Below are 14,687 nucleotides of genomic sequence, written 5' to 3'. Positions count from 1 at the left end.
CGAGTTGCCTGCACTGTGCCAGGGTTGCGTTACAGCCCTGCAGCCTCTGGGCCCTCACCCTCCCAGACCGGGCAGGCAGTCAGGCAGCAGCTCCAGCTCTCTTGCTAACTCTCTTCAGTTCAACCTCGCACACATACATACAGCCACAGGCTCTCGCACACACGCACATTGCGGGGGGGAGGGGGGGGGTCGCTTGCAGTGCTGTATAGATCCCTCCGCGCCCCTGCGAGTGCGTGTGTGACACTGACAACTCCTTGGGAAGTGAGTGGAAGGGAAGGAACTACTTTCAGGAAACTAGCTTGCCCTGGAGACACGGCGAGGGGAGGCGCTGCAGGCCTCTCTAGCGGCGAGCAGGGGGGGGGGGGGGGCGAGGGGATTATTTTCTCTGCCACCGCCCCCCCCGTCCTCCTCCCGTGGTTATTTGGAATTAAGCTGTGGCGGCGGAAGGAGCCTGAAGTCAACGCTTCCGCCCAGTTTTCCTGCGAGGAGGCGGTGGGAGGAGAGCGCGGAGCTGCGGCTAATGGAGTTGCTGCTGCCAGGGACGGAACGCGGCTGCTGAACTTATCGCCGGCTCCGGCTGGGGGCTTCTCCCTTCCGCGGGACGCCCGCCGGCTCCTTCCCCGCCCCCCCCCCCCCGCTCGCCCCCTCGCCTCACACAAACAGCCGTGACGCACCCCGCCGCCCCAGCTGCCTCACGGCGCCTCCCCGCTCCACCCCCACCCCCCGGGGCCGCCCGGCTCGTTCCCCTCTCCGGGCTGCTGCTCGCTAAGGGAGGGGTGGGTGACTTGCCCCCCCCCCCCCTCCCCTTCCTTCTCTCGCCGCCGGACCGCAGCCGCTGCTGTTCGGAGGAATTGCTGCCGCGGCTGCTGCCCCGGGGCGCGCTGCGAGGGGAGAGCCCGCTCGGCGAGGCGGAGGCGGAGGGCACTGACGGGAGCTGCAGCGGGAAATGAGCTGCAGCAGCAGGCCGGCGGCGCGGAGTTCACTGCTGCTGGGAGCCTTCCTCTTCCCCCAGCGCCAGCCTGTGCCCATTGAAGACCGGAGGGGCTGCGGCTACCACCATCGCTGAGGCAGGGGGCTGCGCTCCAGCCCCGGACGGCCAAGCCCCTGCGGCTCTCGGGTAAAAGACTTGCCCCTGCCCCTGCCCCTGCCCCTGCCGCGTTGCCAGTGCTTCTCCTTGGGGAGGCAGATCCGGGGGCTAACAATGGTGAGGTTTCTGGTGAGTTCCTGCTGCGCCCTGGCTGCGTCGGCGCTGCTGCTGCTGCTGCTCCATCTCGCTGTCGGATCGCGGTGAGGAAAAAATGAGCGAAGAGACGGCGACTTCTAACAACGAGTAAGCAAATACGATTACTCTTCGTCGGATCCCTCTGTTTCCTGGCTCCCCTGCCTTCGCATTTTGGCGGTTCAGCGCTGCATTGCTCTAGCTTTTTTGGATGGTCTGTGCCCGTGTGTGTATATTGCGCATATGTCCGTACCCGTACAGAGACCCCGAGGGTCTCTTCTTGTGGTTGAGGAGCTTCTTTCATAAAGATTGGGAGCCAGTCTCTATGAAAGTGCGGTGCAATTACAGCGTGACAAAAAAGTGGCCAGGTAGCATGTTGAAGGTGGGGAACGGTGGGGGTTTAATGTGCAAACATACTGACTGTGCACCCCGCTCCTCCACAGGCCGCCTGGGATCAAATCTTATCTCCTAGATGTTGCACATGGAAACTAGGGTGTGCGAGCTTCATCCTGCTGGAAACTGCTCCTGAATTTTAATTGGATGACTCAGTCAATGTAAATAAAGTTTAAACCTTTCCCTAGCGCTTTTTTTTGTTGTTGTTTTGGTTTTTAAATGAGCTGCTGTGACTTCTTATTTAAGGGGAAAGCAAATCTCTTACATTTTTAATGTACCTAGCTTGGATGAACTCAGTCGGTCTCATGTGGTTTTTAGATATTTGTCCTACCTATTTTTCCTATTAGTCTGTGATACTTACTTACTTACTTACTTTTTGGATGGAGTGGAAGAAATAATATTCTACTAGTAAATGTGTCTTATGGCGTTCAAAAACAGAAGCGCAAAGTATTTTGCGGTGGGTTGATCTCAGTCTTTATCAGAAACACTTAAGAGTATAAAGTGCGTGAGGGTTAGTGTTGGCTCTGACTGCTGCAGGCTGTGTAATCCTTTCCAGAATAATGATTTATAGTTTAGTCATTTGTTTTACGAGTGATGTGGCTCGTCATAGTGCAGAGACAACTCTTGGTGATGGAAAATAACCGTCGTGTGTTTTTTTAAAAAAAAATATTTTTAATAGCGAGTTAATTTATATGACAAAAATGTCCTTGGCAGTGGGAGGCAGATTGTCATTTGCATACATTCCTCTAAATAAAACCTTCATTCCTTAAGATATACCTCTTTAAGGAAAAGCATTTTTTCTTTTTAAAACATCGACTACATTTTCAAAGTTGGATAACAAGAGTTTTGAGAATTCCCGAGCTCCAGTCTGTAAAGCACGAAGCATTACCCTGAGGTGGTTTAGAAGGAGAATTGCTTCAGTATCAGTGTAACGAGGCAGAAGCAGTCGCCATGTTTTCTTTTTTGTGAATCGTTCTAATTTGCATACCACAATCTCCATTCATAAAAAAAAAAAATAAACCATCACCATTGACATTCAACAAAACCTGCCGTTCAAATTGTGTAGGCCTTTTCCTGCACGTCAACGGACTGGTTGTTGTAGGAAGTTTTGAACGTTAGGATTTCCAGGTCTACTTGTGTGTGTGTGTGTGTGTATATATATATATTTTAAATTGCTTGTTGACAGAATTATGTGGGAAATATCAGCTCGGGGAGGTGCTGGGAGCACGTGATCTACTCCATTCATAAAATACCTGGCTGTCCATTCACAGTGCAGTACACTGTCTGTACTGAACAGACTTGCAGATTAGATCTGCATAGACAGAGAGAGACTAAGAGGTTTATGTTAGAGTGCAGTGGGAGAAAGACTGCTTATTGCTAGGGAGCCTGGAGAAACTTGTACTTGTTGCTGGTTTTCTTTTTTTGTTTTTAAAATAAAGATTGCATTCAAAGAGAGACATTAATCCAGAAATCACTTTCTTTATTAAATTTCAACATTTATTAAGGAAAGGAGTGTTAAGAAGATAGAGTAATTTCATCTTTAGGAACAGTGAATCAGAAATAAAATACCAAAAAACCAAATTTATCAGTGCATTTTGTTGCGTTGCTTTCAAGACAATATATTAACCATTTTGCCAATTCCCATAGCAATAAACAATTCAAATTATTTTTTGTTATCAGTAGAACACTACTATTTATTTCTATATTAAGGAATATCAGATGATAGTGTTTCTAATAAGTCTAACCTTAATGAGATGATATTGACTTGAAAATCACATCTCAGATAATGCTGTATCTTCTGTTAACTAATGCCTTAGATCGCTAAAATTGAAAAGTCAGTGAAAAGGAAATATTTTTCTTTTTGTGAATTTTACAGCACTTGTGTATTGTCACTTTCATATTTAGACACTTTTTTCTCTTGCTGAAAAGATCTTTTTAAATATCAAAGGATCAGAACACTTTTTTAAAAAAAATTGAACCAATGTAGAGGATGCTGTAGTAGAAATTATATTTTTTTAATTTGTGTGTTTAAAAAATTTTGAGCATCCCAATTAAAAAAAAAAATCAAATATTCAAGGACACTTAATTGTTAGATTCTAGTTACCCAGCCACAAAACAAATTGAATCTGAACCCCTTGTTATGAGTACTGAGTGGGTTGCTGTGTTAAAATGCTTATGTACAGTGATAAACTATCCAAACAGTATATTTAAGAAATATATGACAGGGATGCTTTCTGGAGGGATGGGGGAGTTTTGTTGTTTAACAAACCAGCAGAATGATTTTGGTTTGAGTGATTTCAACACTTTATCAGAAATGAGGGGTGAAAATTTGCTTATGGTATTTCAGTTTGAGTCCATTTTTAATTTTTCTATGTGCTTGAATGTAAACAGAAGACTAACATAAAAACTTACAAGGCTCTGTCAACTTAAAGATCATTGTTCACACAGAAAAGCTTTTTTTACCTACTATGGTTGCAGGTAACGCTCAAGATCACTAACTGAAAAATTTAAAACAACTTCTAATTTTTTCATTTCATTTTTCATTCATTACTTTATGGCTTGACAGCTCTTAGTTTCACTATTTCATCTGTTTGTATGTGTCTTTCACATAGCAACAGAGGAGAGAACAACATTGTTGCCTTAATGTATTCATCTACAAATTTCTCATCAAGTAAAGACAAATACAGGTACTTGGAAGACATTTTGTTGCAATGTAAGTAACTGAGAACTCTGGTTGAAGCTTGGTCATTATTCTTTGTGCTTACAAAACTCCCATTCATGCAGAAGGACTAACGATTGGACAATGTGTTTGTTTAGAGTTTGATCTCATCTAAGAATATATTGTATCTTACTGTAAATCATGTCAGTAAAATAAAAGGGCGTGAAAGTTAAAAGCTATATCAGGTGTCACTGCTTCTTGTGTTTTTAAATGAATATGTAGAAGGCAGCCATACAAAATTCTGCTTACTATGGACAGGGTATTGTAATTAGTTTTTGTTTTAATTTTCATCTTCATGGTAAAGGGTAAACAAGTAGATTTTTTTTGTGTGTGCCGTGCTGGGCCTGGCTTGTACTGTTTTCATGGCAGTTTGCCTTGGCTGATGGACAATAAAAATAATGATTCATTTTTGTCAGTTTGATATAGTGAAAGGTGAAGATTTTTCTTGATGCTCTTGGACGTGAGCTAATAATGCTGGTTTGAGCTATGCATAACGTGAACAGGCACTTTGCAAAGTTTTACTCTCTCCTGTATGTACCTCCATTCTTGACCAGAAGCACCCCAATAATTCCACCACCGGGCCTCCGTTGAACAGAATAAATTTACTACAAAACAGAGAGAGAAGGTGGGTGAGGTAATATCTTTTATTGAGCCAACTTCACCCACCATGTATCTCTAATATCTTGAGACCAACACTGCATATGACCGTTAAAACTAAGTGGCATTTTTTATGTGGACAAATAACCACTAACCTTGGATGAAATTATTAAACTCATTTTGTAATACAAACTTTTTGGACTAATGGGTCCCAAAACAGCAAAGTGACATCTTGTTAGCAGTTTTTTTTTATTATTTCCTGTTGTTGTGTATGTTAGTTGCAGGTTGCCTTTCACTGGGCGAAGTGGTGCCTGGTTCTGCAAGCCCTCTTTACTGTTTCCCCTGAACTCAATTTTGGGGGTCATTTGTGCATATTGTAGGCTTGTATATTTAGGCTCTGATTTGTAAATTGTTCTGAGATTCTTATGGATGAAATGTGATCTTATGTTCATATAGCCTTCTCATTTCCTTTAATTATCAAGTCAAATATTTCCCCTGTTAAATGTTTTTAAAAAAATTTTTTTATGGTGGAGGTATGTTGCTGTCCATAGTTTGACAATGAGAGGACCGTGTTATCAGAGAGGTATATCAATCTGTCATTTCATGGCAGATCTGAGCTATCCAATTGCAAGACATACACACGGAAGACTCAGTGTGAAGGAAAAAATGTTGGGTCAGATATATTCCCCCCCAAAACTAGACTAGCTGTTTAAAAATAAAATTAGGTTGTACAAAATCTAAAACCAATGCAAATGTTTTCCTAGAACTTAAAGATTAAATCTGTTGCATTTTTATTTTAAAGTATCCCCTTGTATTTCCAGCCAAAATATTGAATGATTAGGTTAATACGAGACCTTGATCCTGGAAATGAAACTAACTAGTCTGTTTTCATTGGTGGATTTTTGTTTTGTTCTATTTTTTTTAATGCATCTTTGCAGCTAGGACAAACGCACTCTAAATAGGGGGAGGGGAAAAAGAATTTAGATTTCTAAAAATCTGTCCCTTTTAATAGTCTGTTTGTTTGTAGTACAAGTAGGATGTATATAAAATGAGAGATTTTAAAAACGTAAATTGATAGTGTCCCTTCTGAATTCACTAATTAGATTGTCACTGCCATTTTATAACTTGTTTCTTTCTGGGGCATAGTTTGTTTAGGAGTCCTGGAGAGTCCGTTCCAATTTTATTGGCTCTCTCATACTCTTTGTTTGGCCTTATGTCCCAGCTATTACTCTGAAGGCAAATGAACTTTCAGGTTACATAATAATTTGAAAAGTCAAGAAAAACCACTTATGGGTCAGCTTTAGCAGCATTCCTTGATTGTTGTGATATCACAGAAAAAATTATTCTGGGATGTTGTAGTAGAGCTGGAGTCCGTGGCATTATTTGGAGAAACTAAAGAAAGTTGTTGTTGTTTGTGTTACATCAACAGTTGAACTGAATAGTGGGGACATTCAGTATGTATTTTGGAAATTAATTAAATGTATTAATGTTGGCCCTGATCATGCCCAGAGGGGACTATTAAGGAATAAAGGTTAGGTATATGATTTGTGTCTGCAGGACCTAAGCCTCTTTTTGCAGATCTTCTTTAATTTATCCTTTAGTCATTTTCTGCACATCTATAAAGTTATATGCAGATTAGTTCATTATGACAGATATTTGTGTATATGCTGTTTGTTCTGCATACAATTACTGTCTATGTCCATGCATCTCTGCTGTGCTACTGAAATGTGTATGTATAAGTGCGTGGAGATGCATTTACTTAAAAAAGTGAACACTGAGTTTAAAGATTTAAGGTTTATAATTTAATTTTAACAATCTGAAAGAGTATCAAGTAAATCTAAAAACCCTAATTTCACTATGGATCAACATATGATACTGTTCTAATTTTCCTGCTTACAAAAGCAGGATGGGGAACTTCTCTGCCTAGTTTATTGTGATAATCTGGAATTGGACATGGAGAAAGAATTCATTAGGGAGAGCCAATGTCAGTGTAAATAGATTAACAGAATTTAGAGATAGGAGTGTGAAAAGTTAATTCAGGAAATGATGAAAAATAATACATCACAATGTTAAAACGGAAAGCAAAAAGGGCAGAGAATAAGGATGGATTAAAAATTAGTAGATTTTTTAAATGAATTCTTAAACTTAAATTCACAGGCTATTTTTAAAAATAAACCTATTTTAAAATTGGACATTGAACACCTATGTTAAGGCCTAAGTTTATTATCTATTTTAGGTTAAATACCAAAAATAATACTAAGCAGTAACTCTTTGCTTCGACCACCGTTCCAGAGGACATGCTTCCATTCTGATAACTAGTTCTGCTTGAGAACAGTCCAAAGCAGTTCATACTGACGCACATTCACCTTCATCAACTGGGACAGATGCCACCAAGAAAAGGTTGATTTCCCTTGTGGTGGTTTGGTTTCTGTAATTTCTGCATCCGAGTGTTGCTCTTTTAAGACTTCTGACAGCATGTTCCACACCTCATCCCTCTCAGATTTTGGAAGGCACATTGAATTGTTAAATCGTGAGTCGAATGCTGTAGCTATCTTTAGCAATCTCTCATTGGTACCTTCTTTACATTTTGTCAGATCTGCAGTGAAAGCATTCTTAAATTGAATAATGTGCTGGTACGTCATCCAAGACTGCCATCACACAAAATATATGGCAGAACATGGGTAAAATCACAGAGCAGGAGACATACAATTCTCCCCCAAGGAGTTCAGTCACAAATCTAATGCATTATTTTTTTAACAAGCGTCATCAGCGTGGAAACATGTCCTGTGGAATGGTGGTTGAAGCATGAAGGGACATATGAATGTGTAGCATATGTAGTATGTAATGCAATGCCGGCCACAAGTGCCATGCCAATGCCTGTTCTCACTTTCAGGTGACGTAAATAAGAAGCGGGCAGCATTATTGCCCGTAAATGTAAACAGACTTGTTTGTCTTAGTGATTGGCTGAACAAGAAGTAGGATTGAATTGACTTGTAGGCACTATTTCTAATAGGATGAGGTCTACTAGTTCTGCAGTCTTGAAGGGTATTGTGACTAGACACAGTCAATTCAACTCACTACCTACAAGTAATTCTTCCTTTGTTTAAAAAAATCAGCATTATATGTAACATTTTTGATAAACCTTTTTTCTTATGTAGCCAGCACGTTTAATAAAAAATATGCTGTTTTTGTGCATTTGTAATTTAATCTGAATTTCCATTCAAATAGAGCTTAACACAAATCAGAAGTAAAATATTAATCATCTAGTAAATAAGAAATGCATAATTCACCATTTTCTAACATAAAAATGTAAAAATTGAGAATCTGGTTAAAATTAAGTTTAAAATATGTAATTATTGACATTACAATTATATACCTTTTATCATCCTGGTTAGTGGAAGTGGAGGGGAGGCCAGATTTAGCATAAAGATTATGTTTAGTTACAAATAAGTATATTTTAATGGTTTCCAACCAATGAGAATCAACCATTTTTTGGGGAAATAACTAAAAGTACAATTGCAAAACAAGATTAAAATTAATTATTTAAATAAATGTTTCCTACTTCCTGATTTAAATCAGGATTACAGTTGGTGATTTTATTGCTTTGATTTAAATGAATCTGCCCTGCAGAGAAGTGATCTTGTATTTCTAAGACAAGGGACAATACATTTAATTTATACCAAAAAAAATCAGAAAGAAATTACAGTATGTGTAGAGTTTTACATGACATAAATGACATAAAAACATCATATAAAGTAGTATGAAATTTTGTGCTGGCCTAAATATGCAAATATAATCTGCAGATTCCCCCTGGGTTAAGTATGTTTCAGGGAATCTGGAGAGAACACAGGAACTGCCATATTGTATCGGACCTAAAGTCCATCTATTCTAGTACTGTCTCTCTGACAGTGGCCAGTACAAGATGCTTTGGGGTAGGTGTAAGAATCCCACAGTAGGTACTTGTGGAATATTCTACCCCATATTAGGTCTCATCATAATTCTAAGTTTGTTTAAGCCATGAAGCACGGTATCCCTTCCACACAATTTTCATCTTCAATTATGATAATTTTTGGATATTCTTGATATTAACATCCCTTCTTGAATCTTGTTCTCGGCCTCAACTTCCTGTGGCAATGATTTCCATGGCAATTCCTTGAATTGCATTTGAATTTTCCACCTATTAATTTCATTGAATGTCCCCTTGTTCTTGTGTTATGAGACAGGGAGAACAGAAGTTCCTAATTCACTTTCTTTATGCCATTCTTTATTTTATATAATTTTATCTTGTCCTCTCTTAATCATCTCCCTTTCCAAGATAAACAGTCCCAGCACTTCATCCTTGCTTCGTATGAAGCGTTTCCATATCCTTGACTCCTGTTGCTCTTTACTGAAACCCACTCTAATTCTGTTGTATCCTGTTTGAAATGGGATGGTGAGTAATATATCCAGTGTTGCAGATGAGACCCCACCACTGATGTAGAAAAAGCATTTTAAATGTAGTATTCACAATCCCATTCTTCATGCTGCTTAACGTTTTGTTAGGTTTTTTAGACCGCTGCCTCACACGGAGCAGAAGTCTTCATTGATCTGTTTGCAGTGAAGCACAGATCCCTTTCCTGAGGAAATAAAGAAACCTTTAGCACAGTATACTAGAAAAGCTTACTTATCAAGCAACTGAGAGTAATAGGTGGAATAGCTTATTTATAAAAACAGCTCTCCTGCATAAGTGTAGCATGGCAAAATATGGATCACCTTGGTTCTCCTTTTCATGTATCCAGTATTGGATAAGAAGAGAACAAGTTTTTGACTCAAGACATTAGCTTAAGAAGAAGCAGTTGGTGATTAAAAATTGCTGGCCCATATCTCCCAGTGGCTTTTGTTCATGTATGCCACTGGGAACATGAATATGCTACATGTCTTTATCAAGAAGGATCTGTAATAAAGACCAACCTCTAGATCTAGGGAGGGCTTTGAACACATTTTATCAATGTAGAGACCAAGATGACATTTTTTGGTCTTGAATTAATCTAATCCTTACCTATCATTCTCATAATCGTAAGACTGTAAGGGACCATGAGAGGTCATCTAGCTCAGTCCTACCATGAGAGCAGGGCACTAAGTATTATCTAGATTCTAGGCCATCCCTGTTGGGTGTTTGTCTAACCTGCTCTTAAAAAATCTCCAATAGTGGAGATTCCACAACCTCCTCAGGAAACTTATTCCAACGCCTAACTGCCCTGACGGGAAGTTTTTCCTGACATCCAACTTAAATCGCCTTTACTGCAATTTAATCCCATTGCTTCTTGTCCTACCCTAGAGGATAAAGGAGAACAATTTTTCTCTCTCCTTGTAACAGCCTTTTATGTACTTGAAAAGTGTTGTCCCCTCTGAGTCTTCTCTTCTCCAGACTAATCGAACCAAATGTTTTCAGTCTTCCCTCTTAGGAAATGTTTTCTACATCTTTAATAATTTTTGGTGCTCTTCTCTTGGCTTTCTGCAATTTGTCCACGTTTTTCCTGAAACATGGCTCCCAGAACTGGACACAATACTCGAGCTGAGTCCTCATCAGCATAGAGTAGAGCAGAAGAATTACTTCTTGTCTTTCTTACAACACTCCTGCTGCTATATCCTGAAATGGTGTTTGCTTTTTATTTTTTTTTTTTTTTTTTTTTTTTTTTTTTTTTTTTTTGCAACGGTGTTACACTGTTAACTCGTATTTAACTTGTGATCCACTATGACCCCCGGATCCCATATTGTTGGTCTATTATTTCAGTTTATCAGCTATAAAAATGGTGGCTTGGATACAATTTTATTTCTACTCTTGCCCTCTTTTAAGGTAGACAAGAATTAATATCAGTTTCTTCAAGTATGTTCTTGAAGGGGGGAAAATGCATTTAAGTGTTCTAAACACTGCAGTTTACTATGAAAAGCACCTTTAGTTCAGTAGTGAGTGGTTTCCTGCATATGATTGCAGTGCTGAATAAAATCCCACCTCAATCCAAGTAAAGTAGTAGAAGAAGGGGGGAAAAAAAAGTCATTCCCAAAGTAATAAATCATGATCATTGTATTTATAGATTCTGTCAGTTGTGCGGAAATAGAAAAGAACACATGAACATTAAAAGCTTCTATTCCACTGGTTCATAGTGCCACCACAGATCCATTAAAAATAGATTAAATAAGTGTATAGCAAGCTTGAAAAAGCTGCACTTAAACTCAGTAGTTTGGGACTAATTCCTTTACAGGCAGATAGACTAAAAACCACAGATGTCTTAACTATATCCTGCTTCCTAGTATTGACAGAACACTTTTTTTGTGCCACAGATGTTTAGCTCAGATGTACTTGCTTTTGAAGATTTACTTTAAAATAGCATTAGAGTTTAACACAAGTAGACATTACAACTATATTGTTTCATCTCATGATCTTTGTGTTAACTTGAAAGGAAAAAGTCCATGTGTTGTCATTTTAGTGACTCTTCTGTAAGAATGTATTGTTTCTGACAACATAACATTTGAATAAAGCAATTAGTGATATGATGCCACAGAAATGTAAGTAGTTGTTCTCTTCCCCTCTGACAAGCACAGATTTTAGTTGAGTGAGCAATGCAAATGACCAAATAATATGATCCCAATGTATGTCACAGAAGAAAGTCACAAACAGTAACAGAATTTGAAATATCATTTATTTTAGTTAAAGAAAGAGGATGAAGGAGGCTTTCAGAAATGAGAATAAATGCATAAAAGTAAAAACAGATGTGTTCACCACCCTTTACAAGGTTCTACCCCAAATTCCTAATTAGTATATGCATTTTTTAGAAAAGCCAAATATTTCTCTATTTAGAACACTAAAAGGAATATTGTCAACTTGCATTTTTTCCCATATTTAATTTTTGTAAGAACAAGCTTTTCTAAAACCTGTAGAAATGCTTCCCTGTCCATTTTAAAATAACTCAATAAAGAACAATTTTAAACAAACATTCACCTGTAATGTGTAACACCCTGGCATTGAAGCTGAAATTGATTATGAACAGAAATGAAATTGACTTATTTGATTTTTTTTTTTTTTCAGGAGCTGAGACTAATGCAGAGAGTAAACAAGAATAAGAGTAAATTGGATTTGTAAAATTCTTACTAATTTATATCATTGTTAGTAATATAGCCACAAAAGTTTGTTAAAATAATTTTTAAAACTGACGTGTCCTGTTTTTAAAAGGCTAAAAGAGAATCAATAAGGTGTGGCTCACAGCATGATACACTGCCTGTGATTTCCAACTCTGGAAAAGCACAACCCTATTTTTGTGAAGTGGCAGGTCCTGAATGGCAGCAGGAATGGCTTCTGCCATGCCACTGACATTCAGGAAGGCAGTGGATAAAAAGGGCAGTAGGGAAGGGGAGCACTCAGGTTGCTCTAATTTATGGCATCTTTATCTGGCTGCCTGTGGGCTTGTCTGCAGTCCAGAATTACTGAAGTGCTCCATGCTCTGGTGCTTCCACTCCTTCTCCCAGTAAACAACTATGTTGAGGCCACAATGGAGGGGCAGCATAGTGGTATGCATGCCAGCTCTATGCTGGGGGATTCTTTCTGTGGGCCCCTCTTCTCCCCTTATAGCTCCTTACACATCTGGAATGTTATAAAGGGGTAGTAGCAGGGATTAGAATCTGGTCACAGATCTCCAGTAGGATTTATCCAATACTTAATCATACTGCCTTTTGAGAATGAATATGATGAAGCTATTTGTTTGGCAATGCTATTTTCCTCCCACCACCACCACCCCCACAAAAAGAAATAGAATCCAAAATTCCCAATTCCCTTCATTCCTCTATCAAATACTTGTAAGGCAATGGCAAAGTGTGTCCTAAATCCCTTTTTGGTGTCCAGAGGATAACTGCCTACTTCCGTTACAAGGTACACCATGTAGCTCACGTGTTGGAGGTCTGTGCTGTGGCTTTTAAAGTTCCTGGGCTCCAGCCCATGTGGGCAGTTACTGTGATTCCACATTATGGCATTTTTGTATTTTCAGTTGGGTCTTTAAAAACACTTGCAAATGGCATACAAAAATATGTCCAAAGAACACTAATATTGCAAAGTCAAGCACTCAAAAGTTTGAAAATGCCAGCATTAGCTTTTTTAACCTTAGTGCAAGTGCATAAGCGGAAAGACTTCTGACAGGGTTGCAGAGCCAGGAATAGAACCCTCCAGTACAATGCCTTAAACACAAGGAAACATCCTTTCTCTTCTTGCAGCCTGTGCCTCCTTCACTGTTCGTCCTGCTGACAGAATGAGGCAAGAGCAGAACAAATAGCATGTGATCATACAATTACACTATCATGCTTATGGTCAAAGGGCAAATAGGGTTTCTAGCCTTAATTCTGACACTATCAAACTTCTGAGTAATGTACTTTGAAACGTTGACCTTGTCCTAATGGTTTTTTGTATGTAATTTAGATAGAATTTTACTCTGATTCTTTGCTTCATATACTAATCAAACGGTCTCTTGTTTACTACAGTTTTCAGAGATCAGTGGTGTTACTCCTGGGCAAGTCTGTACAATACCCTATAATATTTCTAGCCAGGATTGTTGTGAACTGCTTCTTAAAACTCTTTGGCTTGATGGTACTTTTTCTGTGCATAAAAGGATATTTTAATACTTACCTGGAAGCTGAGTTATTACATATCAGTTTGGAAGTCTCTCTCATATTCACCCATTCCTCTCTCTTTCAGTGAGGGAAAATTTTTACTCTTAAATATGCTTTAGTCATATTCTTTTCTTAGTCTTCCTAAAACATTAGCATGATGAGGAGAATCGCATAAACATTTGAACTTTGTCTTTCTGCCTAATTGGTAGTGCACACCTGACAGAAGCACACTTTACAGGTAAGGGTTAGGGCCAATGTCTTTTACGGTGTCCACTAATTTGGTGCTTCATTTATTGGGCTCTCTACAAAATTAGTGCCAGGCTTTTTTTTTTTTGCTCTTCTCCCCTCCCCCCCCACGACGTACAAAGCACCTTAGCTGAAGTAAATGAGATTTCGGGGTGCTCACCGTCTCTAAGATGGATCAATAGATGTTTTAAAGGAAATCCTAAAAACTGGTGGACACGCTTGAAAACTTTGGCCTTTCTCTGTTTTTTACTGAGATCAGTGAAAGCATATTGAAATGATTTTTAAGAGATGGTGAGCACCCAAGGGGTCAGAATAAGCTGATGGGAGCTGCAGATGTTCAACACTTCTAAAAATCAGGCCCTTGATGCATACAAAATAACTAGAAAATAAGTCCTGCAGATGAGCAGGCTGAATTTTAATTCCCCTTCACCTGTGCCATCTTTCAGGAAACTTAATTTTTTAGTAGGTTAGTAACAAATGTTATCCTGAACTTCTCTAGTTTAAAAAAGCTAAGATATCAATACTATGTTATCATAAACTTTAAACATCCTCTTGTAGAACCTGTTCCTCCCCACCCCTCAGCCTCCCCACCCTCAACATTTCATGCAGTGTTGCTATGGCAGTGGAAAATAATTCTGCATGTTAAGAAGCCCGTGTTAGGTATTGGAGGCTTTTCACAAATCAGTTAAGTACTTGCCTGGGGCACTGAAAATTGAGGCTACAAAACAATAAAAGGCACTTACTAACTAGAAGTAGTAGAAACATTTTAGAGATTGGGGAATCATGCTCTACCATTTGCTATAGACACTTCAGTATTCTATGCAGTGATACTTTTCTGTTTGAAAACCATAGCCAAAAAAGTTGGAACAGTGTTACTGC

At 39.1% G+C, this 14,687-nt stretch overlaps 1 protein-coding gene across 2 annotated transcripts in view; it reads left to right on the top strand.

Annotated features, from left to right (window-relative positions):
• The first annotated feature begins 214 nt into the window (after positions 1–214).
• The window catches only part of SPRED1 (sprouty related EVH1 domain containing 1), a 123,287-nt gene continuing 108,814 nt past the window's right edge, over positions 215–14,687 (top strand). Inside the window, exon 1 of one of the 2 annotated variants that reach the window (XM_038405635.2) lies at positions 215–1,330. In XM_038405635.2, coding sequence (XP_038261563.1) covers positions 1,299–1,330 — 32 coding nt within the window. In that variant the 5' untranslated portion in view covers positions 215–1,298. The remainder of the gene's footprint in view (positions 1,331–14,687) is intronic. The other variant, XM_043515996.1, reaches the window with a different exon arrangement.

This window comes from Dermochelys coriacea, chromosome 6, assembly GCF_009764565.3.
Source record: "Dermochelys coriacea isolate rDerCor1 chromosome 6, rDerCor1.pri.v4, whole genome shotgun sequence".
NCBI classification, from domain to species: Eukaryota; Metazoa; Chordata; order Testudines; family Dermochelyidae; genus Dermochelys; species Dermochelys coriacea.
Note: the sequence above shows the minus strand (reverse complement) of the source record. Positions and strands in the feature narration are given on the sequence as shown.